The 13312-nt window shown below is 34.4% G+C and overlaps 1 protein-coding gene across 6 annotated transcripts in view; it reads left to right on the top strand.

The window, feature by feature from the left end:
* mtmr3 (myotubularin related protein 3) overlaps positions 1-13312 on the top strand; it is a 109282-nt gene that overhangs the window by 7042 nt on the left and 88928 nt on the right. For 5 of the 6 annotated variants that reach the window (XM_053624875.1, XM_053624873.1, XM_053624872.1 and 2 more), the window contains exon 2: positions 9044-9123. In XM_053624875.1, coding sequence (XP_053480850.1) covers positions 9121-9123 — 3 coding nt within the window. In that variant the 5' untranslated portion in view covers positions 9044-9120. Of the gene's footprint in view, positions 1-9043; positions 9124-9685; positions 9712-13312 lie in introns of all 6 variants that reach the window. The other variant, XM_053624877.1, reaches the window with a different exon arrangement.

Here is a 13312-nt window from a genome sequence, read left to right as displayed (position 1 = left end):
GTGTGTGTGTGTGTGTATATATATATATATATATATATATATATATATATATATATATATATATATATATATATATTATGTATGTGTATATATACACGTGTGTGTGTATATATGTATATATGTGTGTGTATATATATATATATATATATATATATAAAATGTATTTGTGTATACATTGTGTACACGTGTATATATAATATATATACATTGTATATATACACGTGTGTGTGTGTATATATGTGTGTGTGTGTATATATATATATATATATATATAAAAAAATATATATATATATATATACACACACATATATACATTGTATATATACACACGTGTGTGTGTGTGTATATATATGTGTGTGTGTGTGTATATATATATATATATATATATATATATATAATATAATGTGTATATGTGAATATATATATAATGTATACATACACATTATATATATATTTGTGTTTATGTATATATGTGTATATATATATATATATATTATGTATGTGTATATATACGTGTGTGTATATATATATGTGTATATATATATATATAAAATGTATTTGTGTATACATTGTGTACACGTATATATAATATATATACATTGTATATATACACGTGTGTATATATATATATGTGTGTGTGTGTGTGTATATATATATACTTATAATATACATATACATATACATATTATATATATGTACTTATATATGTGTGTGTGTGTGTATATACTTATATATATTATATATATTGTATAATATATATAAGTATATACATATATGCATTTTATATGTGTGTACATATATATTTATATATATATATATATATATAATGTGTGTATATACATATATGAAATGTATGTGTATATGTATATAATGTGTATATACACGTGTATATATTATGTATATAATGTGTGTATATAATGTGTACATATATATAATGTATATATGTGTATATATTATATACATTATATATACGTGTGTATATATAATTTGTGTATATATTTTATACATTATCTATATACGTGTGTGTATATATTTATATTATGTATATAATGTGTATATACACATATATACATTTTATGTGTATATAAAATGTATTTGTGTATACATTGTGTACACATGTATATGTATAATATATATAATATACAATAATATATATACACACAAGTATATGTAAACATATACATTGTGTATATATAATGTATATAATGTGTATATACACTTATATACATTTTATTTATATATGTATATAATGTGTATATACACGTGTACATATATAATGTATATATGTGTATATATTATATACATTATATATACGTGTGTATATATAATGTATATATGTGTATATATTTTATACATTATCTATATATATGTGTGTATATATGTATATGTGTTTATACACATGTATACATTTTATATATGTGTATATAAAATGTATTTGTGTATACATTGTGTACACATGTATATGTATAATATATAATATAGAATTATATATATATATATATATATATATATATATATATATATATATATACACACACACGAGTACATGTACACATACATTTTATATATGTGTATATATAATGTGTATATACACTTATATACATTTTTATTTATATATGTATATAATGTGTATATACACGTATGTGTACATATATATATAATGTATATATGTGTATATATTATATACATTATATATACATGTATATATAATGTATGTGTATATATTTTATACATTATCTATATACATGTGTGTGTATATATGTATATTATGTATATAATGTGTATATACACTTATATACATTTTATTTATATATGTATATAATGTGTATATACACGTGTACATATATATAATGTATATGTGTATATATTTTATACATTATCTATATACATGTGTGTATATATGTATATAATGTGTATATACACATATACATTTTATATATGTGTATATAAAATGTATTTATGTGTACATTGTGTACACGTGTATATGTATAATATATATAATATACAATTATATATATATACATGAGTATATGTACACATATACATTTTATATATGTGTATATATAATGTGTATGTACACGTGTGTGTGTATATAATGTGTGTATATAATCTGTACATACATATATATAATGTATGTGTATATATTATATACATTATATATATACATGTGTGTGTATATAATGTATATATAGTATCTATATATGTGTGTATATATATATATATATATATATATATATATATATATATATATATATATATATATATATATATATATATGAAACGATTGGTTGCCTTCAGCTAATTCATGCCTGCATGATAGGTGACGCTGACCGAGAATGCATTTTACGCCTGCGCACTAGGTGGCACAACCCAGCTGATCGGCCCATCGTCCATTGGGTCCTTAAAGTTCCATAGGGATCTATTATTTCGATTCAAGAGCATCATTGTGTCAAACTTTCATGTCGCTTAATCGTGCTCGGTGTGAACCTTTAGAATGGCCCAGTCAGTCACCTGACTTGAATCCATTTGAACAAGGTTTAAAGACAAAATGTTTAGAAGAATGGGACAAATTCACACCTAAATACTGTGGCCGATTTATTTCTTCATACAGCAAGCGTCCTGAAGCTGTCATTACAAAGGCTTCTCCTCTAAGTATTAAATAAATTTCAGTTAGCGTGTTCAATACTTTTTTCCTGTTTAATTCCTTTTTATTACACATAACTTCATTTATGGACTTTAATGTTTGGATTTCTTTGTATGTGTGGATTTCTTGAGTTAATACCAAGTCTGGTGAAAATTTCATGTGAATAGCCTCATTGGAAATATATTTACTGAAAAAATGTTGAGTCATTCAATACTTATTTCCCCCACTGTGTGTGTGTGTGTGTGTGTGTGTATACGGTGCATGTATACGTGCATGAAGCGATTGATCCGGATCACTAGGGGACGGCTCACATTAGGTTGGCAGCAGGTGAAACAAAGCTCAGCGTCTTACCAGATTTCAGAAAATAGTGATAATTTACCTGGTTATTTCCTGCGTGTTCACTCAATTTAATTGTGCGTACTTCACCTATAGCAAAGAGTGACTTTTGGACTTCAACAATCGGTGCTCTAACATAGTTTTGGACTATCCTTTCAACTTTGGCGAACTCCCTCCGGAGCTACAGAGAACACCACGGACATGTGGACCACTCACACCGACCGGAAGTGTCTGGCGTCGGCGTCGAGACCGCAAATAAAGACTGGGGAAGAGTGGAGGGCTGCGTGCTAAGCTAAGGCTAAACCCACATCGGCCAGCTCTACCTAGCATCTTCCTCGCCAATGACGAACAAGCTGGATGAACTAAAGATCTGGACCATCACAAAGAGAAGGCTCATGGACTGTAATCTCATGTTCTTCACAGAGACAAGGCTCTGTAACGATGTTCCAAACAGCATGGTAGATCTGGATGGATGCACTATCTTCAGGGCTGACAGAGAAGCAGCAGCCTCAGGTAAAAGCAGGGGTGTATGCATTTATATAAACAAAACATGGTGCAAGGACTGTGTCATTGTTGATACCTATTGCTTTGCTGGTCTGGAGTTCCTGATTATTAAGTGCAGGCCGTTCTATCTACCATGGGAGTTTACGTATATTGTGGCAGCCGCAGTTTATGTACCGCCGGATGCTAATGCAAAAGTGGCTATGAAAGAACTTTGGGCCACTATTAGCAAGCTACAAACTTTGCACCTGGATGGGGCCTTTATTGTCGCTGGGGACTTTAATCATTGCACTTTAAGATCTGTTCTCCCAAAGTTTCATCAAAATATCTCTTGCTCCACAAAGGGAGATAAAACATTGAACCATGTCTACACCAGTGCAATTAATGCTTACAAAGTCACACCCCTCCATCACTTGGGACAGTCTGACCATCTGTCTTTGTTCCTGCTCCCCAAGTATATCCCAGTCATCAAATGTGTGAAACCCACAACGAGGACCATCAAGATCTGGTTGGAGGGTGCTGACTCCACTCTTCAGCATCAATTCCAGCACACAGACTGGAGTGTGTTTGTTGCACAGGCCACCACAAACTCTCAGATTAACATTGACACTTATACCAACTCTGGCCTGGAGGTGTGTGGGTAGAGAGACCACACAGAACAAAATAAAAACCTTCCCCAATCAGAAGCTCTGGATGAAGAGAGGTTCTCCTCCTGCTCAAAGCAAAAGATGCAGCCTTCAGGTCTGGAGACTGTGAGGCTTACAGCTGAGCCAGAGCCAACCTGAGGAGGGGAATCTGTCAGGCTAAATACACACACAAACAGAGGATCGAAGAGCACTTCAATTCCTCTGACCCCCAGCATATGTGGCAAGGCATACAGTCCATCACAGATTACAAATCACCCAGCACTGCGCCTCCCTCCAGCTCTGCCTCCCTGCCTGACGAACTCAACCATTTCCATACTTGCTTTGACCGGGGTAACAAGGAGGTCTTCCTCAAAGTGGATCTACCACCTAATGAACTTCCGCTCACACTCTCCACCTCAGATGTTTGCTCTACTCTGAGCAAGTTGAATGCATGGAAGGCAGCTGGCCCTGATGGAATTCCTGGGCGTGTGCTTAGAGCTTGTGCGGAGCAGCTGGCCAAGGTCTTTACATACATTTTCAATCTGTCCCTGCCCAGGCAGCTGTCCCGACTAGCTTCAAGACTGCCACCATTGTGCCAGTACCGAAGCACTGAACTGCATTGGCCCTAAATGACTTTCGTCCTGTCGAACTCACCCCCATCGTTGCCAAGTGCTTTGAGAGACTGGTTCTGTCCCACCTTAAATCCTGTCTCCCTGCTCCATTGGACCCACACCAGTTTTCCTATTGCCGCAACAGGCCAATGTCGTTGATGGCCATTGCCGTTGATGCCATCTCTACGGCAGTCCACTGTACTCTAACCCACCTGGACAGTCAAAATTCACATGTCTTCATTGACTTCAGCTCAGCATTTAATACTGTGATTCCCTCCAACCTGATTTCCAAGCTCTGCCAGCTTGGTATCAGCACATCCCTCTGCAATTAAATTATTTACTTTTTGACTAACAGACCCTAAATCTAAATTAGATAATCTCTCCTCCTCCGTCATCACCTATGACCGTGTTCCTGTTTATGGTTCCAACAACATAATAAAGTTCACAGACGACATCACGGTGGTAGGCCTGATCAAAGATTTCATTAGCTCTGTACTTGTACTCTGTGTACTGACATTAAAGTTGAATCTAATCTAATGTGTTATTTGCCTCTGCAATTTGAGAACAATCCAGGAAAGGACCTGTTGAGAAAAAGATGTAACTACCAGAAAAGATCTACAATACATAAATAGATGTATATTTTGAATGCAATATAAAGTTTTGTGCTGACCTGGTCATTTCTCTGTGAATAGATTATGGCCCCTGAGGTTGGCCTCTTTGTCTCTTGCCATGAGATGATGTGACAAACCACAAAACGATTTAGTCATGTCTTTATCATAACATATACGTTGACATTCAAACACACACTGCGTGGAAAAAAGAACTGCTATACCTATTACTATCCTGGCTGGTAGAAGGCACATCAGCTCTTCTTTGTCTTTTGAAAATTGCTCAAAAGTGACAAGGTGTGCTGACCTCAACACTTTATTGTCTCCCTTGTTAAACAAACACAGCATGTTGCAACACGTGCAAAATGGCCAGTAGATTAGCAGGATAGTAACAATGCTCTTTTACTATCATTTAATCATCACGCCATCACAGTTGTCAAGTAAATCATGCAAATGCAGGTCAATAGTGGGGACAGTGTCTCTTTAATATTATGGCAAGAATGAATAGTCCCAATATGGCAGTCAAGATATAACTGTTTTGTTTATAATCTAAAAAAAAACAACAGTATTATCAGTGTTGTATCCTGTCATTGGTGACATAGCCAGTCACCTTTGAAGGCAGTATTCTATAGTGTGGACTCACTCACACACACACACACACACACACTCTGTCTCTGCTTATTATGATGCGGGAATCCTGATGTAAGAGGGCAACCCCAGTATTTCAGCACCTGGTCCACAAGACACGATATAAAGTTAAGGAATCAAACACAGCAGCAAATATTAAACATTGTGAAATAAAGCAAAGCAACAGAGAGCAAAATATGTCTTCCTCAGATGAAATGTTCGTTCTTTACATCCGCGTCAGTGGGAAACTAGTTATATTCCCTTTGCTATGCAAGGATAAGTGTGTCTGCCAAATGCCAAAAGTAAACTGAGAAAGCTGCTTATATGTACACAGGGATAAAGAGTAACATTTAACATAAGCATAAACACTACTTTGGTGTCTTAATCAGCTTTGTCACATATATATTGGGCCTTTCATAACTAGTACTTACCGTTTGGTCCATTTTGACAAATCAAATTATAAAGGTCTCACTCTACCTTTTGCTTTGGTCTTCATCAACACCCGCTTGCTTGTGGAGACGGACTAACAGCAGCTGGAGATCATGCATCGATACTGTACTGCTTTTCTGCAGTTCCAGGATGTGCAGTGTTGACTATCCAACCGAATCTGAACCCCTTAATTTGTGGAAGTGAATATTCAAAGCGAATTTAAATGGACCGATATTTACCTGTCGAATATTATTGGTGGTATTTAAATATTTTTTAAAAAATGAATATTTGGTAATGAACTTTGGAAGGAGAATATTGATTTATTGAATTTTTAAAAATGCATTAAAATACAAGAACAGTTAATACAATATATTTTTCCTTCAATTAGTGCAAAATACAATGAATTCAAATACAATAACTGTTAATATAATGCATTTTTCTTTCAATTAGTGTAATTCAACATGCTTTTTCATTTCAAAGAGACACATCATTATTTTACTTCCCCAGGTGCCACACTTGGCCAAAGTAACTAGCATGGCAGTGTGTGGTGCTGCTTAGCCAAACATAGGTAGTCGTTTTGTTGAGTTCTGGTCAGCAATGCTATCTTATTCTGTGCTTTTGATGGTTATTGTGTATGATGGTTATTTACATGCTAGGAGCACACAGGAAGAGGTAGCAAAGTAATGTGTTCACAACAGTAGCAGATTGCACAGCCAAGGGGTTGCATTCCTCTTAATGAAGAAATTGGATGTTGCTGTATTATGATTTAGGGATCCAGAGGGAGCTGGTGCCAAATTTTGGGGAGTTGCAACTGGACACAAATGGGGTGAAAACCACTGGAGTAAGGAACTTGATCAGATTTAAAAAAAAAAAAAAAAAAAAAAAAAAGTATAATAATTCCAAAAGGTATGTTTGGTGGATACAACCCATCCCCCCCAAAAATATACCTACAGTGCAACATCGTGGTGACAGCATTATACTTTAGGGCTGCTTTTCCTCAGCCAGAACTGGGGCTTTTATCAAGATGGATGGAGTAGATACAAATACCCACTGATTTTAGTGTAAAACCTTTGGGTGTCTGCTAGTAAGCTTAAGATGAAAAAGAATTTCAGCACAACAATGACATGAAGCACATATCCAAATCAACAAAGGAATGGCTTAACCGAAAGATATTAAAACCGAAGTGCTATTAAAATAATAGCAATAAAGAATACCGTTGGTTAATTGATAAATAAACAAGCATAAAAATATTTATTTTTAAATATCTTAAACAATAAAGAGTCCTAATTAAAAGCAAACTAACACAAGTATGATCCATATTAGGAAAAAGGCTAATAGCTTTCTAAGGAAATAGCGAACTAAGATTAATGTCAGATTGATATTAAATGCAACCCATAGTAATTAAACCATTTAATTTCTCATTTTATTTATATTTTATGAAGTTATTATAATATCTATTTTTATATTAAATTATTTATTTATTACTAAGCACATTTTCGGTCTTTATATTTTATTAGTTTTCTGTTTGTTTGTTTATCTGTTGTTCCTTTTATATCGGTTCTCCAGTATAGTGTCCATGTCTGCTAATAATATTGTGTTTTGGGGGGGATTAATCAAAACATGGAAACTGGAGTTTACTTTTCTAGTGATATCTGGCAAACATGAGTTTAAATGAAGTGAATTAAAATTAGTGAAGGAGAGCTGCAGCGTGCTGTATGTTTACAGACCGAACAGTTGCTACTCTTGATTAAGATTGGTGAGGATTTTTTAAATAAAGAAGTTTGAATTAAACCCACCTTGTAGCGTTGTTATTAATTACTCCGCATGAGGCCGCTGTCTCTACACGAGCAGGTGAAAGTTCAGGTTATTTTGCAGGATCAATAAAAGGTTGTGAGCTCGGAGAGTTGAGAGAAACCGATGATGTAGAGTTACTCTCTTCATCATAATGGCTTCTCTGCAGTATTTCCACACTGGTTCGGTTGACTGAGGAGATGAAAAGCAGTGTGAAAGTAACTGTTGCTCGGTGTAGATGCATTTTGGACTTCCTGTAGTTTTTATTCAGATTGTATTATACAACTCCGAACAGGTCACTCGCACCGGTGCGAATAAATATTTATTCACAGTCGCACAAAATACACTTCAGTCACAAATACGAGTGAAATGGTCGCACTGTAGAGCCCTGAGTTTATCTGCAAAGTTTTTTCCTGTTAGTTTCATGATTTCCCCTCGCGCAAAGCGCTGGAGCGCACAGTGAAGCTGGCCGCTCGAGCGCTAAAACCCTAACTGACACTGCAAAATTACGTCATCCCTGCGCCGCTCTATGACGAAATTTAAACGTTAATATCGCAGTTGATCATGTTCATTTAATCGTGGGCAGTCAAAATCGTAATCGCAATCGATATTCAATTAATTGTGCAGCGCTACAATTTAGTATGAGATATATACAAAAGAAGATGAAATCGGGATGGGCAAATACTTTTTCACATAACTGTAACTATAGAACATACAGTTTCTATTTTGCTACAGTGTTGTCCATATTATAACATGTTTATATGGATGTTTTTTCAGGTCTAGCCATCTTTTACTAAACTTTTTCTACTAAACTAACTTTTTCCATTTCTTTGATCCTTTACTGAATGTTTTATTATGTTTGTGTCACAGCTGCAGGCCAAGTTGGGGAAGTGACAGATTTCAGTCAAAAGCCAACAACTGTCACCCATACTCCTTCATCCAGGACCATGGTAAAGAGCAGAATAAGATCCTCCACTTATGTCCTTCTCTTTTCTGTCACTTCTAATGGACACCAACTGAGGGAACCTCCTGTTGAAAATGGTGTCCAACCCTCCAGTAGATTATCAGAGACTTTTAGACTCTATATCCTGTGTGTTAAACACAAGGCCCGTGAACTTGGAAAAATAATATTGAAATGGACTGTAGTATATTACTGCTCAACGTTTCACACTATACAGAATTCACAGCAGATCTGTAGTATGTGTGAGCTCACATTAAAGTGCTTAAATAAAAGTGACAGATGGTAACTTTTTTAACTGTAAACTGCTGTATGTACATGCATTCTGGTTTCTACTACAGCTGGCTTGACCACAGGTTAACTGTGTTCTGCGCTTGATGTAAATCACACTTGTGTCTAAAAACAATTAAGAAATCACATTGTGTGGGATAACCAGAAATTTATTTGAGTGGGATGAGGAAATATACAAAATAAATCATGATTGTTTTCTTGATCTGTACTATTAAAATTAAGTGTGACAATTAAGGAAAGTGTGACGTGCTCATGTATTACAGGTGCATGGCAGACAGCATTAGGAGCGGTGAGAACACTAATTTGTTATTTAGTCATGTGTGGCCCAATCTTCTACCAAGCAATCTTTATAATATTTATGAATATTTCTGTATTAATGAAGTTGCCCTAAAATTCTTTTATGACAGTTCCACTGAAATGATTAAACTCACATTCTTAATAATGGGGGAAGAATACACCTTATATTATAAATCTTGATCTGCTTTTCCTTTGCAGTAAACTCCAGCAAGCTACTTTACTGACTCTAATCTCAATATCTCTGTGCTTATAGTGTTTCCATCTGGTTAGTAACTTTCAAACAGGAAAAATGCATCATCTTGACTGGCTAATCCTATTTCTTACCAGCAACTGGTAGCCAATAAAATGTGATTAAACAAAGGAAAGCATTCATTTTAATAAAAGCTTTTATTATAATCAGTATAATAAATATTACCTTGATTGAATTGAATTTTCTATATAGCTGCATAAATGACCTAAAACATCATCAGATCTTCACAAGTCCTAAACGTAGGCAAAGAGAACCCAATTAAACAAATGAGACAAAAATATTATACTTGGTCATTTATTTATTAAGGAAAATGATCCAGTATCTAATATATGGCAAAAGTATGTGAGCCTCTAGAATTAGCAGCTAATTTGAAGGTGTAATTAGAGTCAGGTGTAATGATAATCAGGTGTGAGTGAGCATCCTGTTTTATTTAAAGAACAGGGATCTAGAAGTGTCTCATCTTCCCAATGTTTGTACAAGTGTATCATGGCACAAACAAAGGCGATTTCTGAGGATCTCAGAAAAAGAGTTCTTGATGCTCATCAGGCTGGAAAAGGTTATAAAACGATATCCAGAGTTTGGACTTCACCAATCCACAGTCAGATAGATGTGTGTGTACAAATGGAGGAAATGCAAGACCATTTTTACCCTCCTCAGAGTGGTGACCAACAAAGATCACTCCAAGAGCAAGATGTGTAATAGTCCACAAGGTCACAAAGGAACCCAGGGTAACTTCTAAGCAACTAAAGGTCTCTTCTAAGTCTCTGAGTCTCTTCTAAACTCCATTTTCATGAGTACACCATCAGGAGAACACTGAATAACAATGGTGTGCGAGGAGAAAGCTACTTCTCTCCAAAAAGAACTTTGCAGTTTGCTAACAATCACATGGACAAGCTAGTGGACTAGTGGAACAAAATAGAATTTTTTGTTTAAATGAGAAGTGTTATGTTTGGAGAAAGGAAAACACTGCATTCCAATATAAGAACCTTAACCCATCAGTGAAACATGGTGGTGGTAGTATCATGGTTTGGGCCAGTTTTGCTGTATCTTGGCCGGGACGGCTTGACTTCATTGATGGAACAATGAGTTCTGAATTATACCAGCGAATTCTAAAGGAAAATGTCAGGACATCTGTCTATGAACTGAATCTCAAGAGAAACTGGGTCATGCAGCAAGACAACGACTCTAAGCACACAGTCGTTCTACTAAAGAATGGTTAAAGAAGAATAAAGTTAATGTTTTGGAATGGCCACATCACAGTCCTGAACTTAATCCAAAAGAAATGTTGTGGAAGGACCTGAAGCAAGCAGTTCATGTGAGGAAACCCACCAACATCCCAGAGTTGAAGCTGTTTTGTACTGAGGTATTGGCTAAAATTCTCCCATTACCGGAAACTTTTAGTTGCAGTTATTGCTGCACAAGGGGGTCACACCAGATACTGAAAGCAAAACTTCACATACTTTTGCCACTCACATACATACATACATACATATATATGTGTATGTATATATGTATATATATGTATATGTGTGTGTGTGTGTGTGTGTGTGTATATATATATATATATATATATATATATATATATATATATATATATATATATATATATAAATAATATATATAATGTGTATATGTATGTATGTATGTATGTATGTATGTATGTATAAAATTATTTATTATTCAATAAATAATTGACCAAGTATAATATTTTTGTCTCATATGCTTAATTGGGTTCTCTTTATCTACTTTTAGGACCTGTGTGAAAATATGATGTTTTGGGTCAAATTTATGCAGAAATATGGAAAATTCTAAAGAGTTCACAAACTTTTAAGCACCACTGTATACCATGGTGCATTGAAGCTGTTTTGATGGATCATGGTGGCCTAGGATCTTACTAACACACTTTGTGTTGGGTTTTCTCTTTAATTTGTCATCTATCTGTCAAGATTTCATACTTTTACCGTGCGTCTGCTGATTTTGTTTTTTCCCCAAGTCATTCTCAAGTCATTTTATTATTTGGGCTGGACTAGATTTTGGCATGGTCAACCTCTCTTTTTTGTGGGCATTCACACACATTCTATGACCAATTTGGCCACACATAAGCATGATTAAATTTACCCTATGGAAGTGTGTTTAAGTATACCTAATGGAATACCTTATACACATTGCATTAACCAGCTAATGCAGCTTGCTGATTTGAAGAGCTCCTTACATGAGCAATGTCTCCATGGATGTGTGGAGAATAGTCATGTAGTCACAGCATTCAAGATATTTCCTAAAGGATTTGACCACACAAATTACATATAGACCAACTAATAAATGAAAGCTGCATAGATGTCGTGACAGATTGCTTATAGAAGAGTCATAGAGATGTACAGATGCAGTGTTGAATATCAGTATATGGGTCAATACAGGTATGAAGTGCTGGATTAGAATCAAACCAGAGTTGTTGTTTTTTTTTTTTTTTCCATTCTGATTAACTTACATACTTTATGCTATGTGTTGAGGCACAACAGAGATATGCATGAACACATCTGGTGTTTGCCTAAGCTCTGATATTAGTATTGTATCTAAATACAGTGGGGGGAAATAAGTATTGATCATGTCAGCATTTTTTTTTCAGTAAATATATTTCCAATGAGGCTATTCCTATGAAATTTTCACCAGACATCAGTATTACGCATACATTTTTTGTGGACTTAACTAATGTTGTGAATTCTTTATATTCCCAGATTTCTTGAGTTAATACTGATGTCTGGTGAAAATTTCATGTGAATAGCCTCATAGGAAATATATTGTGTGAAAGAAATGTTAACGCGTTCAATATGTATTTCCCCCACTGTATGAAGATCACTACATCTCTAATCATAATTAATTTAATAGTTGTTATTGTTTGTAACTGGTTGTGGAGTGGATGAGTGGTTGTGGATTTACACAGAGAGGCGTTTGAGGTGAAAACCATCTATTCTGCCAGATTTAGAGATAACTAGGCCTGTCACGATAACAAATTTTATTGCACAATATATTGTTCCAGAAATAATTGCGATAAATTATGATAGTCATTTTAAGACCACTTTAAACCACCGATATAATGATAATATAATTGCATAGTTATTTTCTTCTGATGAAATTATCCTTTAAATGTAGTCAATATTTCATCATGTATATTTATTAATTTTAGTCTATTTTTGACTAAATTGGCATCGAATATTAGTAAGTGACATTTTAGTTGATAAGAAACATGCATCAACAAAAACATGTGAAAACTGCCCTTGTTGTGAAAACCTGATCTCCTGAAATAATTACAAAGATTACATTAACATTACAAAGAGTACACTACTGT

This window comes from Ictalurus furcatus, chromosome 5, assembly GCF_023375685.1.
Source record: "Ictalurus furcatus strain D&B chromosome 5, Billie_1.0, whole genome shotgun sequence".
NCBI classification, from domain to species: Eukaryota; Metazoa; Chordata; class Actinopteri; order Siluriformes; family Ictaluridae; genus Ictalurus; species Ictalurus furcatus.
This window is presented reverse-complemented; position numbering and strand designations above follow the sequence as displayed.